Raw genomic sequence first — 15,355 nt, forward strand, 5'->3', positions numbered from 1 at the left:
CCTATCAGAATTACAGGAAATGCGTTTGACCTCAACAATTTGACTTCAGATAGCGCCCCTAAAATACAATAGAACAAACTGTGGTCGGTCGTGCATCATATAGTGACCAAGATATGCCCGCATAACACAACGTGAAAGAATGGCACTCACATTCATACGAAGCAGTTCATCGCAGATATTCAATATTAAACGTCGTCTTCGGTAAGTATCGTTTATCACCAGTCTGTTGGATGAGAACCTTCTTTACCGGCGTGTGGCGTAAGTTTCAATTATGTCGTCCATTATGGACGTATATGATACCCCCCCGCGCTTACTACAAATTCTTCTTTTTCACAGGTTTGGTTTAGTGAACCGAATCTCCCCCAAATAAGTTTGTCGCATCACGAGTTTTTCCTGCAAAAAAACATGTCTGTCATTGGTATTTTAGAACCTTGTGCGCGGGGGTTATAGAGGTTATGTGTTTTGGTTGGATCCTGAGTTAGCATCCTCTTCACAACTCACCGTCTCCAGATACAATATAAGAGGAGAGGCTTCACCACTGGAACCTCTGCAGTCTCCTGAAGATGAAAAGGGCATGCTGTCCGAAACCTTGAGTACCGGTACATCCCGGTTCTTTTCAGAACCAAACATGCTCATAAAAGAGATATCTTTGAATGGTGCAACTAAATTAATATAACAAAGAAAAGCCTCCAATAACCAACAATGCAAAACCTGTCTAGTGGTAAAATTTTGCCGTCTAGTTTATCACCTCACAAGATAATTGAAGCATTTTGTAGCTCATACTAAATATTTTGACTTTTTAAAAATGAATCGTTTTCGCGATTTCTGTCATATCGTAGGAGGTCTCCTTTGATAAAACTAACACGATAATACGTGATTGAGATATACAACAAAGAGAAACTGAAAAAAAAAGAAAAAAAAACAAGATAAGTTGTGTTGTCGATCTTAAAATCTTTATCTTTTTTCAACTCAACTTTGCATGGTAAGATGTTATATGTGTTTGTCCCTAGTCAACATACAGTGGGAGGACCGAGACTGTTTACATCCTTACTTTTGGTGGCCTCCAGTTTTGCACAAGTTCTTATTTGCTTTATTAATTACCTTTCAATCATTGTAATTTTACCATACGTCATATTATGTTGCAAAGTTGGGTAATGGTGATCCAAAATAAAAGAAGCAGCACACTTGTGGTGGACGCATGCATTTATGAACAAAACGTTTGAGAGACACGAGACAGTCTGCACGCACATTATCCATAATTCACAATTTTTATTACAGACAAGATGGAGACTGATGGTGGGTACGGCTGGGTCGTCGTCTTTGCTACCTTTTTCACAACTCTCATCGAGTTTGGTACGTACAAGAGCTTGAGTGTATTCTTAACTCCTGTCCATGAGACTTTGGAGTGCCCCGTATCCATCCTTGGTACAGTCTTCTCTATGTCACACGCGATCAGCTATCTAGTGGGTAAGTATATGTCACAGTGCGAAAAACGAATAAAATTTGAAAAGTGTACTAAATAGAATTTATAAGGATTGCTTTATTGGTGGAACATTCTAAGGTGCCTATACGTCGGTGTAAATTGCATTAAATTAGCAGGGGAAATCCAAAGCGCAATAAAACAGGTGTGTCAAACAGAGTTTTTTGTTTTCCAATTGTAAAATAAAACTTTCCCCCTATGCAGTTTAGTTAAATTTAAAGAAAATAAGGCCGTGTAGACAGAGGTAATATACTATATGGGAAAACACATATTCACTGCCTAATCATGTATATTCACAACTGACAAGTTTTGCATTAATTTGTGATCTACTTCTAAGTTTCTGACTTTGCACTGTTTTGCCTTCCTGGCCAATTTTTACTTGTTTCGCCTGTGGCATTTCGCCATGCTTCAACCTCATGGATGAGCATCCGATCAAAGCATGATGATTTTTCTTCTAGGCCTACTCTTTTCATTGTTTTATGATTTAAAAAATCGTTATTTTAGATCTTCTTTCTGGACTTTTGCCCGTATGTAACCGGACTTGCTAGCTCCCTTTGAACACAGATTGATAAGACACTGTATTCATGCTGTTGAAACCTACCGATAGTGCCCTAAACTGGGAGGTTTCTTGTAAAACGATAAAATTTAGCCTACGCTGACGGACCATGAAAGGTCCACGGTCAATCGGTGCTGCACTCTCAAAAGAAACACCTCCCATGGCTAAATCAATGCCTATGACCAACTGATATGAAACAATACCTGGCGGCCGTAAATATCACTCATGCCTGATTGAGCAGTAAGGCCGAAGACTAGACCTGGCCTTCGGCTGAGTATTAAAATCACGTGCGTAGCGTGTAATATATGGACTCAGATTTGCTTTAAAATAGGGTGATGTTTATACACCTCAATCCAGCAGACAGATAGCCTTGTCGAAGGTAGTCTCTCTATAGAGCCTGAAAGTTGACCTCTGGTGGCGTGTATCCGTAACCTTTAGATAGGAAACATAATGTGCAACAAGTTTAGAATTTGTTGTTTTCTCTGTTCGTTTACTCTTAAAAATATCACCTTCGAAAAAGCCCTTCGTAAAATGTTTGGCAGCATATTAATTTATAGAAGCTGCAAAATTACCTGAGCTGAAAGAGAATTATCTTGCCAAAATGTGACCCCTCACTTCCAAAAACCTAAAATACATGACGACAAGTGCGATTCGGTGGTCTAGTACGTAGATGAACAGTTACAAAATTCTGTTCTATGGTAGTCTTTCGGTGAAAATTAACAAAAACATTAAAAATTAAAAATTTTTATATCTATTACAATTTATAAGGAGATGTATTCCTTAAAGGAATATTCTGCGTGTATAAAAGATTCTGAAGTTTAATCTAACCGTTGCTAACAAGAACGGCGTCAGATCTGCTCGACTGAATCTAAAACCCGTCGACTGCAAGTAGATCTTCACAATGTTATACAATCTCGTTCTCACGTAAGCTCATGAACTGAAAACAAGCGTGCATAAATAGGGAGACCTAGGCCCGATATTGCCGGAAGTGCAAAGCTGCTAATGCATGTTATTTTTACGTTTGTCCAGGAGACGTTTCCAAAATATAACTTCAAAAACACAAAGGCAAAATGGCGACATTAGTGTTTCTTAGGGTGGTTTCAGTTAAGAATGATTCTTCCCAAAATTATCGAACGTGACAGGACGACCTCATGTAAAATTCCCACAGGTGTAGCGTTCTGGAAGCTCGCTGCGTGAGCTGTACTTCAAGGCTCTGTGTCTTACCGTACACCCCTAAAGAACCTTACATCAAAACGGCACATTTTACGACTTTTTAATGTAATTGTTCCCCCTTATGAGTGCTTCTGAATATCAAAATTCTTCTCAGTCCATCTGATCTTTTTCACCACGAAAAAGGGGGAGGGCTGATAAATACCCCATCACCCTTGGTCAACAAGTTTCACGGGTTTCACGCCCATCCATCTCTCAGTTGCGCCACCGTTGAAGGGGCCGCATAGTAAAAGGCCGGAATGACAAGTGACAACTTTCTCTTCAAAAAGTATGACAAGATTTTATTCTACTCAGGGAGTCAAAGATAGTTCATTAATTAAAATCACGAAACAAATCATATAGGGAAAATGACTAAGTGCTTATGAATGATTGTAAAGAAAAACAGAGAATTTGAGGGGACCATTTGTCAATATCTCTGTTCGGGGGCGCTAACCAAAAGCCATTAAACCTGAAACACCATGTAGCCAGGGATCGCACCCCAATTACACGATATGTGGCGGGCGCGTCCCCGTTCGGGAGTTATTTTAACAGGGTTCTTTGTTCAGCACTCTGAGGAGGCGTGGAGAGTCACCTTTCCACACACGAGGCAGGCAGGCGATGCTTTTTTATTCCAATCACACAAGCATAAAGAGAAAGAGGGAAAATATCAAAAATTAGCCACTTAATATTTAAAATAAATACAGTCATGTGACCCAAACATAAATAAATTGGCAAAGAGTACGGCCCTAAGCAGACTACCATGAGGGACAGTGATGTCACAACTGGAAAACCTCAGGAGATTCATGGATGAACATGTGTCGTTATATGTGGTGCAGTGATAAGCAGATGACACAAGGACTGGGAAGCAAGTCTATTGTTTGCCAGGGAATCTAAAATGCACAGCAGTAATACACATTCCTAACTGTGTCATCCACATTCCAGCAAAACTTGTATCAATTGACATTATTCCAGATGAATATCTATTGATAAGACAATGCATTTTGAGTTGATACACTGTACTTTTCATCTACTTGCAGTAATTTATAAATAAAATCTGCGAGCACACTCGATCACATGCAACAAAATTTAAGGCCTAAACACAGTACAAATTGTCACTGGCTCTACATAAATATACTGTGGCCTAACTATAAACCAAGGCAATTTAGGTAATGCCCATATGAGGACATGAATCGTAGCATATTGTAGCATATGTGCACAATAACAATGAATCTCGATCAATCATCTCATGTAGGCCTATGTCATGTGTAAATACAGAGCACAGCGTTCTATGGGCGGCGACATGTTGGAATAAAACTTCGGCCTAATTTTGACCCTTACAAGGCTTTAAAAAGTACATTAACACCTTTACAAGCACTACACAGTGATATAGGAAAACTTTGTGAACTCTGGTTGCATCCATATCATGCACAAAGAAAGAAATTCTCATACCTGAAGAGGCGTGGAGAGTCACGTTTCCACACACCAGGCAGGTAGGCGATGTTTTGCCCGCTACCGCGTGGTGGCGCCGTGACTACTCCGTGGTGGGTCACGCAAGGGATCAAATCCCGCTCCAGTCAATTTCTTTGTTCATCTTTATGATTAAAATCACGAATACAATTCTCTAATATCAATGTAAAGGAATAGCACTGATGGGGTAAAACATTCACTCTTATGGTTAAAAGAAAAGGGCAGTTTTTACCAAAAGGGATGTCCTTTTATTCTTGCATAATAAACCTTTTTTTTTGTATACTCAGCTGGGGTAAGCTCTTTTCTGTGGCCTTTCACTGAATTACTTTGATAATGTATATTGATATACAGTATATTAATAATGTATTGTGTGGTTGGTGGTCGAGCGATTAAGACGTCTGCACTAGTAAGCAGGATGGTCGTGGGTTCGAGTCCCACCTGAGTAAGCTTTTGACTTTTTTCGCAAGCTCTCGCACAAGCACTGAGCATACAGTGTTTATTAATATATACGTTGGGTAAGGGCAAAACCCGTTATATGGATTTGAAAGTGATCGTTCACTTTTCTTTCAGCTCCACTTAGCGGCAAAGCAGCCACAACACGCTACGGAAGTCGTCCTTTCGTTATGGCTGGTGGTGTCTGCAATCTCGCGGGGCTCCTCGTGTGCTCATCTTCAACATCCATTGGATTGTTGTTTGTTGGTATGACACTTCTAGGTGAGTGGGTTCCGTACAAATTAAATGGCACCCTTTTCGGTTTTCTTTTCTTTTATTAAAGTAAAAAGCTAGAACATAGAAATTTGAAATGCATAAATTAATTCAAGCAGACATTATTATTGGCAAAGTGTGTGTTAATTACGGTTTCTGGTGAAGGTATATGTCTGTGATTTCGTCAGATAATGTTGCAGCCCACCATCACTTGTGTGACAGTTTTCGATTTTTATCTGGCCGAAGTTCAAACATTAAACACATTTTTTCCAAACTCTCATTCCCCTGAAATCTAACACCAGGACCTCCATCAGATTATTGACTGTTCGTTTTAATTTTCACAGCTATTGGCTTTACGATGTCCTACACACCGTTAGTGATCACAGTAGTTACGTACTTCCCAACAAGGTTTGCATTGGCCAATGGCGTAATAAGCACGGGAGCAGCCGTAGGCATGATGGTCATACCTCCTCTAGTGGAGCTTCTGATTAAAACATACGGCTGGCCGAATGCAATGGCTGTTCTTGCTGCCGTCAACTTCAATGTCACTGCTTGTGGAGCTTTGGTAAGGCCGCCCCTGGGGACGCACCAAAGACTCATCAATGCTGCAGATGAGGCTGACACATCGACAGATCCAAATCTATCACATATTTCGCTTCTCCGCTCTGTTGTCACATTCCTAAAAGATATCCCCGAGAAACTCTCACTGGATATCTTTATATTGGCACCAGCCTACAGCATGTTCCTACTTATTTGGTTTTTGAATGGAGTAATTTTTAGTGCATGGCTGATCTACCTGATCCCACACGCTATATCGAAAGGAATCGATGCCCATTTGGCAAGTTTCCTGGCGACAGCGGGCGGTATAGGCAACCTGGTCGTAAGAGTGGTTCACGGGCCGGCCATTGATCGAGGGCTTATAACAGCCCTCAAGCTGCTCATTCTGCTCTCTGTGCTTAACGCTGTTGCCTTCTTCGTTGATATGGTGTCGTATGATCACTACCATGTACTGGTGATCCTGGCAATAGTAAATGGGGCCGCAGTTGGGATTATCGGTGTTATCGTCATGCCAGTTGCTCAAGAAATTTTGATCGAATCAGACCTTTCCGTGAAGGGATATCTGTTGTCTTTGCCGTTCCTCGCTCTTGGTGAAGTATGTGGCGGTGTATTTGCAGGTAACTGAGTGGGTATTTTCAGTAATATTAAGTTTACATAAACCTCATAATGATAAGCATTTGTGTCTCTCCTTCTCCACGGAGCTTTGCGGCGTCTTCTATGATGACAGTTAACCGGTAGGCTCGGGAGGATTGTTGATTTCTCTAAGTTACAAATAATACTGTCTGGTACAAAAAGAAATGCATGATCTTGCGTTTTACACAAGATTCTCAACAAAAGCTGGTTCCGGCTAGACCCACTGGTGCACTGGGTTTTTTTCACCACCTGTTGGGTATACAAATAGCCATATGGAGGGCTTCCCGGTAAGCACTCCAATGCAATCGACATGGACGCTGAAATCCAACATGTCGTATCCTTATACACGTCGATAATAGTCCGTTCACAATGAGTGAGCCGAGGAGATGACACTAAAATTAGGTCGAAGTTTAAGGCCAGACGGCGTATCATCTGAGATACATGAGAGCTGTGGCTCCGATGAGGTTATGCCTCAGTTCTTGACCACATCATTGAAACTGAATGACAACCCTACTTTTGAAGCAATCGCATTTAAAATTTGATCAACAGTATGATGACCTCCTGAAAACGTGTTTGACAACTACCACGATACAAGCGTTATAATCAGGTTCCGCAGAATCGATTGATGCAGCGAAGAACAATCATCCAGCCAATGGTATATCTAGACCCAAATTTTCGCGGGAGGGTGCAAATTTGTTTTAAGGAGGGGGGCAAAAAATTTGGAACTTCTTATGTCGTTTTTTATTGGCGTTCCGAAGGTTTGAAACTACATTTGCGGGCTTTGTACACGATTTTGGAAGGGAGGGAAATGAAAACGACCCAAAATCGCCTTTTTTCTCTTTTTTTCCAAAAGGGGAGGCTACTGGGGGATGATTTCCGTTGTCCCCCCCCCGAATCCGCCTTTGGTTCTAGCTTTCTTCATTTACGTAAAAAAGTCAACTCTTTTCACAGAGGAAAGGTTGTTATATTCCATCTCGAGCTTTAACAAACCTGAACATCAAACTTTTCCTCAACGATAGGGATAACATCATTATCCAACGTCTCATCGTTAAGGCTGCCCTGAAAAAAGTCTGACAATGAGGCCAACCCTAGCACTCACTTTCTCACATTGGAAGAAGTGGCGCTTGTAATTGAAGGAAGGAAGATCTTCTTTGGAGGCGTGCTCTCAACCATTACGTAAATTGACTTTTTTTTTCAGACTAGGCAGGCTTTGCAACAACTGGTTGACGCATTGACGAAACCTTTTCGTCTTAGCAAATCAGTCGATAGCAGCCGATGTCGTTTGCGCTGTCTTGCACTGACATGTCGGTTGGCAGTCCACTGCAGCTCCACTGTTTTCCGCCCTCGGCTAAGACTGACCTCGGTTAAGACCAGGTCCTTTTTGCAGGATTCTCGAGATATTGCTGGCTGCACATTAATCTCTACATGAGTTACTGCAGAATGCATTGATAAAACCATTTTGTAAACTCTCTCCGCGGTAGCTGAACGCTAACCGTAATCAAGATCTGACAACATTTGCACAAATTAAATAAACATTTTCTTATGCATCGTTTAGTAATCGTGTTTAAGAGTCAGGGCGGATACTGCTCCCCCCTATGCAAGAATGCATTACCGTCGGCTGAGATGAATAAGGCACAAGACCTTCTCCACCTAGTGGAGGAGGGCAACAGTGCAGGACAACACCTTGACGCCAAGAAAAGCCGCATATGATATGAAATACCAAGGATCGTCATGTTTCCAAGATAGTAATGAAACTTTTGTTTCCAAGATAGAAATGGAATTATTCTCTAATACCTAACTTCAAATGCTCAAAATCGACGACTGAGAACACGGACAAAATCATTTCATGACCTTAAAAGCGCTATGGGAAGTTCTTCATGACATGGAAAGTGCGTGGAAAGGGCAGGTGAGAAACAAAAACTGAAAGTGGGGGGTTCTTGTGGAGGCAATCGAAACGATCCTCTTGACAAGTAGTAGTATGCGCTCGCAGCTACGACGAAATATTGCGTTGCCCGCTATTCCTCGGGTGTGGAAGACTGTACTACTGAGTTACAGTGCTGTAGAGTCCATCACAAATCCATCATGAGTCATACAATCTTAAGCCAAGTCGCAATGGCTCTTCAATGAACTGCAATGAAAGCATTCCTTTGTCACTGTTCACCTGATTACTTCTGACTGATGTTGTGAATATGCCCTCTCTATGCCAAGGTGAACTTGTCATGGTCCAAATAGTACCTCGGTTTGAGGGCTCACGAGGGCTAATGGCAGGTGAGCGCAGGTTTACGGTACCGATCTAGTGTAACTTTTGCCATGCAGTGTATGCCGCCCTCTTCATACAGAACTCAGAGAATTGTGTGGCGTGCTTTCCCATACTACATAGGCCTTAAGCCCTTAGTGTGGGCAAAGAAAGATCAATAAAATAATTCAAAACCACTTTTGATTATAAACTTTAACCAGCAAAGCAATAACTTAAACCAAAGGCATATTTTTTTGTGTGTGTGGCAAGTTGAACTTCTCGTGCAAAACACGAGTTTTGGTCAAGCAAAGGCATGAAAGAACAGCGAAGTAAAATTATACGGAGAAACATAATAATTAGCAAGTCGGCAAAAACATGTTAATGGTCACAAAGAAGCTCATTATATTCGGCCTAGTATTTAGGGAGACCTAAAAAGACAGTAAAGAAAAGGCCCTGCTCAGCCAGTACCATGACGAAAGGTCACATTCGTCGGGCCAAGCACCTCCACACCTCGCACTAGAACAGCCCTGCTCAGCCAGGTCGTTCGGCTTAGAACATATACAGGGATTCAGCTAAAAAGTCATGGAGCCACGACAATCCGGGAGTCCACGGTCCCATAGTGACGTCAGCCTGGGCCACGATCAGGCGATGAGGAGGAGCATACGCGTAGAAGATGACACAGAGGCGCTGGCCCAACGCATATAGCTATAAAGAAAGCACACGGGCACTGACTGAGGACGAAATAAATGACTACCGGGTCTTTTATAGGTTTTAAACATGCGTGATGAATTTCAAAATTTGCGGGGAGACACAAATGTACAAAGAATTTGGATGAACTGGGATCATAACAAACCCTTTGTTTTTCTTATTTCCTGTACATGAATGCATGTGTGTAAGTCCGATAACTGTAGATTGTGTGTTTTGTTTTTACTTCTAGGTGCGTTTTACGAGATGATCGGGAATTACAATTTGGCTTTCGTCTCCCTTGGGGGCTTATCAACAGTCATCGCCATTGCCATTATTGCAGAACGAACTTATGCAGTCTGGTCTAAATGAGTATACTATGACGAACTCACAGCGTTAATTTAGATCTTTTTGTATGTCAACTGTTTAATTATTTAATTATGTTATGGTGACATGTTATGGTGACAAGGCTTTGTCACAGAGACATTGTCTAAAAGTGTTGGAACATTCTAGTAATTGACAATTTGAGGGGTGGAGCTTATGTATTCATTTATTCTCTTACTGGGAAATGAAGCTGTGATGTATTCCGATTGTCGGAACTGAACTTCGCTGGTTAACGAACAACTATGAAATGCACGCGTTACACTTACATCGCTACCAACAAAATGACTACTACCGACCAACATGGCTCTTTTCGACCAATGACGGGGTGCTTCTGCTTAAGGCGAATACTATTACATTGTGAATCTCTTCCGATATGAATCTACATCCGTACATTCCCCTTTTTAAACATTTTCTTTACGCTCTTGAATGAGGCATATCACAGAAACAATCTGTAATACATTTTTTAAGTTTAGAGTAGAATTGACGTGTCTCTATTAGTGGACAGCACTGAAGTTCAGGAAGTGCCTTCATGAACTGATTTTATAGTTGACAGGAACAGGCATTTTACTCTGAAATAAAAGCAAAATCCTGGTTACTTACGCTACGCAGAAAATGCTTCTATAATATAGAACGGGTTAATCGGTGATGTTTCATTAACACTATTAAAGTTATTAATAGATTAACTTAATTGTGTATTACTGTCAGAACAATCGAATATCTCAGATATTAAAAATGATTGCATGTAATTTCCTCCAAATCTGTAAACACAAACCTTATCATATTAGTCCCGTATTGTAAAGATCATGATTTTTAAGAGCCTGTGAAGCGCTTTATGTAACATTAATTTTAAACAGCATAAATATGAGGCAATCACATATTGTTACTTTTTATTAATCGAGATATTTTGTTAAGTCTGTGAAGTGTTATTCTTGAACGCTTTGTTTGTAGCATCGGCAAGATGATTCAAAAACTAGGGTCTGTGGTCGTGATTTTTCAAAGGGAAATTATGCAACTTTATTCCAAAACAACAAGAGTGGTAGATTCATTTTGAACAAGAGCTGGAACTAAAAGACAGCTTTCTCAACATCGCGTCATGTTGTGATTAACTATTCAAACTCAAATTATTTTCTTTTGAATATTTCATGATCCGATCAGCCAAACCTCCCACGGATCCATAATAATTAGCACATGACAACAATGTTATGATCAGTAGTTGGGAAATAGCCACGGACACAGGTACAAACAAAGGCAATAAGTACATATGTACCTTTTTTTGGTAACCCCCTAAGCTGGATTTTCATTTGAAATATCAGTGTAGGGAAACGCCCGGCGGTAGCACACCCAGCGAGAACAGGGCCCTGAGCCTCAGTAGGGCTCAGATTGTGGACTCTGGGATGGAATGGGTACGACGAATGCTGAACTCAAGATCCCGGTTTATTTCTCACTACTCGATAAATCCACTCAAGACCGACACAAACAAAACGCACCGTACCCCCAAAACAGTAAAGATAGATTTGAAAAGCAGCTGACTTCGCTAATAACTATCAAAACCCCAGATTTGAACGAGAAAAAGGCTCGGTTTTTTCATGGCGATATCACATGATTAGAAGTCAACAACGAAAAAACACTGAAACCACTCAAATTACGGACACATTCGATGGTACACATTCGGCAATCGGATATTCATCACCATTGGGAAAAATGGCTTAAACTACGGGTGGCATAAACAATGATCCAAACGTAACTGTGATATCATTGATAATCAATTGTACAATAGCGAACCAAACTATGTAAACTATTTTGGGCAGCAGATTCAGATATGAATATTTACTAGGGAATTAATTTGAATGGGAATTAATCCCCACAAATGGATAGACCCTCTTGAAAACTTCGCACCATTGTGGGCTTCCTCGTAGGAGTGTCAACAAACTCCAATAGTCGGTGTGTTATTAGACTGATTCTCGCGATAAAATTAAGTACAACTGATTTGCTCAGGTACCTCAGACAGAGAAGGGAGTAAGGAGCGTTCTTGAGATCATTCTCAAAGTCATCCTGGAGGAGTTAATGAATGAAGGAATCACTTCATATCGCGTGGATAGCATCAACTTTTAATATTCATATTTCTTTTTTCTTCGAATCTGCTCTTTGGCAAGCTGTCTTTGTCTCGTTTCGTGCCTGTGTATCAACTCCGCTTGATAAGGTACTTGTACCATTTCCCGTAGGCTGTTCCAAACTATCCAAAATTACATCAGATTTGGTCGACAGAGGCCTGCAATACTCAACAGCAACTTGTCAAACAGCGAAGGGGAACAGAAAGGGAAGTTGCAGGGGAAATAGACTTGGACTGTCCCATTCTTCGTTCAACAGCATAACGCAGTTAGACCTGCAGTTCCATCGATACCGAATGCACATCCGCCACTAACTTTTGCGTGGAGACCTCAGGAGGAGACGGGAGTTTGCACAATGGCTCCTGGAACGCTGTCAGGCCAACGAAAGGTTTCTTGAATGGTTGACAATCGGTGATGAGGCAGCATTTGGGATGAACGGAGAAGTTAGCACCCACAACAACGTCGAATACGCACCGAAGGGGCACCCACCAAGTTTTAACTTTGAAACCAACATGAGTCGTGAGAAGGTCACCGTTTGGGTGGGACTATGTTGGGAATGGTGTCATTATCGGACCATTATTTTTCGAACGGAATGTGAATGGTTAATGGTATTTGCACATGATCAACGGCATGAAAATGGTGTTTTCCGACATCTGTTGTGGGCCCAAGACGGGGCACCCTTACACAGGCTCATTCACTGGTTTATCCAAAGTGTTACAACTGAGTTAGGATGCCCCATTTTCAAGAGAAGGCATCATTAGAAAGAATACATTAGAAAGAATTCTACTTTTCGGAGATCCTTATACACTATAATCATATCTCATGGTTTGGGCATATTTACCCCTTTCCTCAGGGTTTGGTTTTTTCTGGGACACCCTGTACATGGATTATCCCTATCAGCCCCAAAGACTCTTTGGTCATCCAAAGGTTCAAGGTTCCTTACCATACTATTTTACATGAAAGTTCCCTTTGTTTACCAGGCACAATTAGGCAACTTTTAGTGTATAGCGCCTCACCAGTCAAGATCATGAAAGGCCACTCTTGCAATGACACCCCATTGACTAATTGTAATGATATCCAATAAGGAGAATATTACTTCTGAAGTTGTTTTGGTAAAAATCATGGGAAAGAGTTCCATATACGAAGTTAATTTACACCCTGTGTACAAACCCTCTGAGACTGGTCTGACAAATTGTGTTTTCATTGAAAAAGCTTGTACTCTGTCGCTGCTAAAATGGACTTTCCTGAAGTTTGTGGAGTGATGTGACAGCCATTTTCTGATTATTAATACCCAGAAAACTAAGGAGATGATTGTGGATTTTCAGCACAACACTGGAGCTCATGAACCTGTTTATATTAATGACAACGAAATAGAAAGGGTTAATGGGTACAAATATCTTGGTACTGTTATTGATGACAAACTTAACTGGAACAAAAACACTCAGGTAGTCTTTGGCAAGGCAATGCAACGGATGTTTATCCTTTGTAAGCTCAAACATTGTAATGTTGACAAGACGACCCTACGTCTATTCTACCAATCCATAATACTGAGTATTGTTACTTTTAACATAATTAGTGTGTATGGTTCACTTTCACAAAATAACAGGGATAGGTTTGAGCGTGTTCGTAAAACGGCTCAACGCTCGGTAGGTCTTACCTTGCCAACACATGACAATATCTACTTGGAACGTGTAATATCTAAGGTACATGTCATTCTATCAGATCCAACTCATCCACTTTTTGAGTGTTTTGTTTTTAATTAATAGATCCGGTTTTAGACTTTGTGTGCCTCGTACAAACCTAACTCGATACAGGCAATCTTTTGTTCCCAACTCTATTCATTAATTTAACAAATCAGCTGTTCGTAATTAAGAGTTTTTGGATTTTTCGATAGTTTGTTATTTGTATGTTAATAATTTTTATTTGAGTTAATTTGTTTTAGTAGGTTAAGCTTGTTGGTTAAATATTGTAAATTGTTGTCTATTTTAAGTACCTATTTTTATATTTGGATGTGCCAATGGAAACAAAATTCCTGTATTTTTTTATGATTCGGACAATAAAAGTTCTAATCTAATCTAATCTAATCTCTAACTGATTTTGGGGAACTAATTGACAACTGAAGAACAGCACGAGTGAACTTCATACGTAGAACTCTTTCCAAATCATGAATAACCATTGATGAAATCGCAGGAATAAACTTCTTTTATTCAGGGGTGTGCTGTATTTATTCTTCTAAAACAAGACTGATTGAAGATGGCGCCACATTTATGGTACATGAGTTTCAAGTCAGATTTCACGAAGGCCTTGCCTCCCACCCTCCCCAACCCCGTGTCCCCCCCCCATCCAATGTTGCGTTAAAGGCTGGTTGCTTGCCTACGGAGCAGAATTAAGTCAAAAAAGATCGGAACATGTTTTCCGAGAAATGTAATGCTTTTTTAAAAATCAATTCAAATCAAATTTTAAAAATCAAAAAATTAAAAATCAATTTTTTTTGTAATGTAATGTTTTTTAAAACAGACCGTTCTTTGGATTTTTTAATTCATTTTCCAAAACTGAATGAAATCTTTCGTACCTAATATACCTTTTTTGGATGAAACTTTACAGACATAACAAGTTTTTAGGATTCGAATGAAATTGTTTTGACCCAACACGTTTTAAGATTTGAATAAAATTTTGTACACCTGACGTGTTTTTTAATCCCCATATGTAACATGTGGGGATTTTCTAAGAGTCATAAATAAAGTGTTTTCCATTGACTTTTAATATATAGTATCTTTCAATAAGATTCACAGCCAAGTGGAAGGGGGGTTAAATTCACTCAACATCAATAACAGACTTGTACAACTGTGGCGAAAACCCTGTCCTGGTTCACCTCCATACAGTTTCACATAGCATGCTGCCTTGTCATGGCATGAGACTTATAGTGACTGCAAACTGGCGTCTCTGAATGTCACGCGTACCATATAAATTCACGAAACCTGATGTCGATTTGACATTCAGCGACCCTACCGTTCACTCATTGATTACCGCTGGAAGGCGAATCGAATTTCACCGAGATTTAGTATTTTCTAAGTTCTAGTTTAGTTTGATGAATTTACGATTTTTTTTAGAAATGTGAGCCTATAACCAGTTTTTCTATTTGTCTACATTTGTTAATAAAACCTATAAAATGAGCCCAAGAGAGAATGCATGAAGACATGGTGTGCTCTTCAAACGATGATAACTGAAACGGTTGAAAGTAGTTCCAATTGTTGACAAGTCTTCAAATATTTTTTTTTTAAAATCCTAATATCAACATTGTCATCTTATCCTGTAATCTGCCCGTCTTTCTTTTC

General features: G+C 40.2%; 1 protein-coding gene and 1 long non-coding RNA gene across 4 annotated transcripts; one reads left to right on the forward strand and one right to left on the reverse strand.

Annotated features, from left to right (window-relative positions):
• The first annotated feature begins 68 nt into the window (after positions 1 to 68).
• Positions 69 to 11,628, forward strand: LOC110979623 (monocarboxylate transporter 13-like). 3 transcript variants are annotated; one of them, XM_022235602.2, is made up of 5 exons: positions 69 to 201; positions 1,279 to 1,467; positions 5,283 to 5,426; positions 5,762 to 6,592; positions 9,782 to 11,628. In XM_022235602.2, exons 2-5 carry the CDS (start codon positions 1,284 to 1,286, stop codon positions 9,898 to 9,900), a joined length of 1,278 nt encoding a protein of 425 aa, XP_022091294.2. In that variant the 5' UTR covers positions 69 to 201; positions 1,279 to 1,283; the 3' UTR covers positions 9,901 to 11,628. The 3 variants fall into 3 exon arrangements, with proteins under 3 accessions (XP_022091294.2, XP_087000206.1, XP_087000211.1); XM_087144080.1 differs by having other exon boundaries at positions 5,762 to 5,982; XM_087144085.1 differs by having other exon boundaries at positions 5,762 to 5,825.
• LOC110979655 (uncharacterized) lies at positions 1,246 to 4,744 on the reverse strand. The gene is made up of 3 exons (XR_002598218.2): positions 4,695 to 4,744; positions 2,384 to 2,468; positions 1,246 to 1,460 (listed from the first exon to the last, which is right to left on the reverse strand). It is a non-coding gene; the product is annotated as an uncharacterized LOC110979655 (long non-coding RNA).
• Positions 11,629 to 15,355: the final 3,727 nt, after the last annotated feature.

This window comes from Acanthaster planci, linkage group LG01 (assembly GCF_054643075.1).
Source record: "Acanthaster planci isolate LZ-2023a linkage group LG01, COTS_SCS, whole genome shotgun sequence".
NCBI lineage: Eukaryota > Metazoa > Echinodermata > Asteroidea > Valvatida > Acanthasteridae > Acanthaster > Acanthaster planci.

Excerpts from the sequence above, each read along its gene's own strand:
- LOC110979623 (XM_022235602.2), top strand. The coding sequence starts at position 1,284 with ATGGAGACTGATGGTGGGTACGGCTGGGTCGTCGTCTTTGCTACCTTT. Across the intron at positions 1,468-5,282 it reads CGCGATCAGCTATCTAGTGG|CTCCACTTAGCGGCAAAGCA; the intron begins GTAAGTATATGT and ends CTTTTCTTTCAG. Across the intron at positions 6,593-9,781 it reads ATGTGGCGGTGTATTTGCAG|GTGCGTTTTACGAGATGATC; the intron begins GTAACTGAGTGG and ends TTTTACTTCTAG.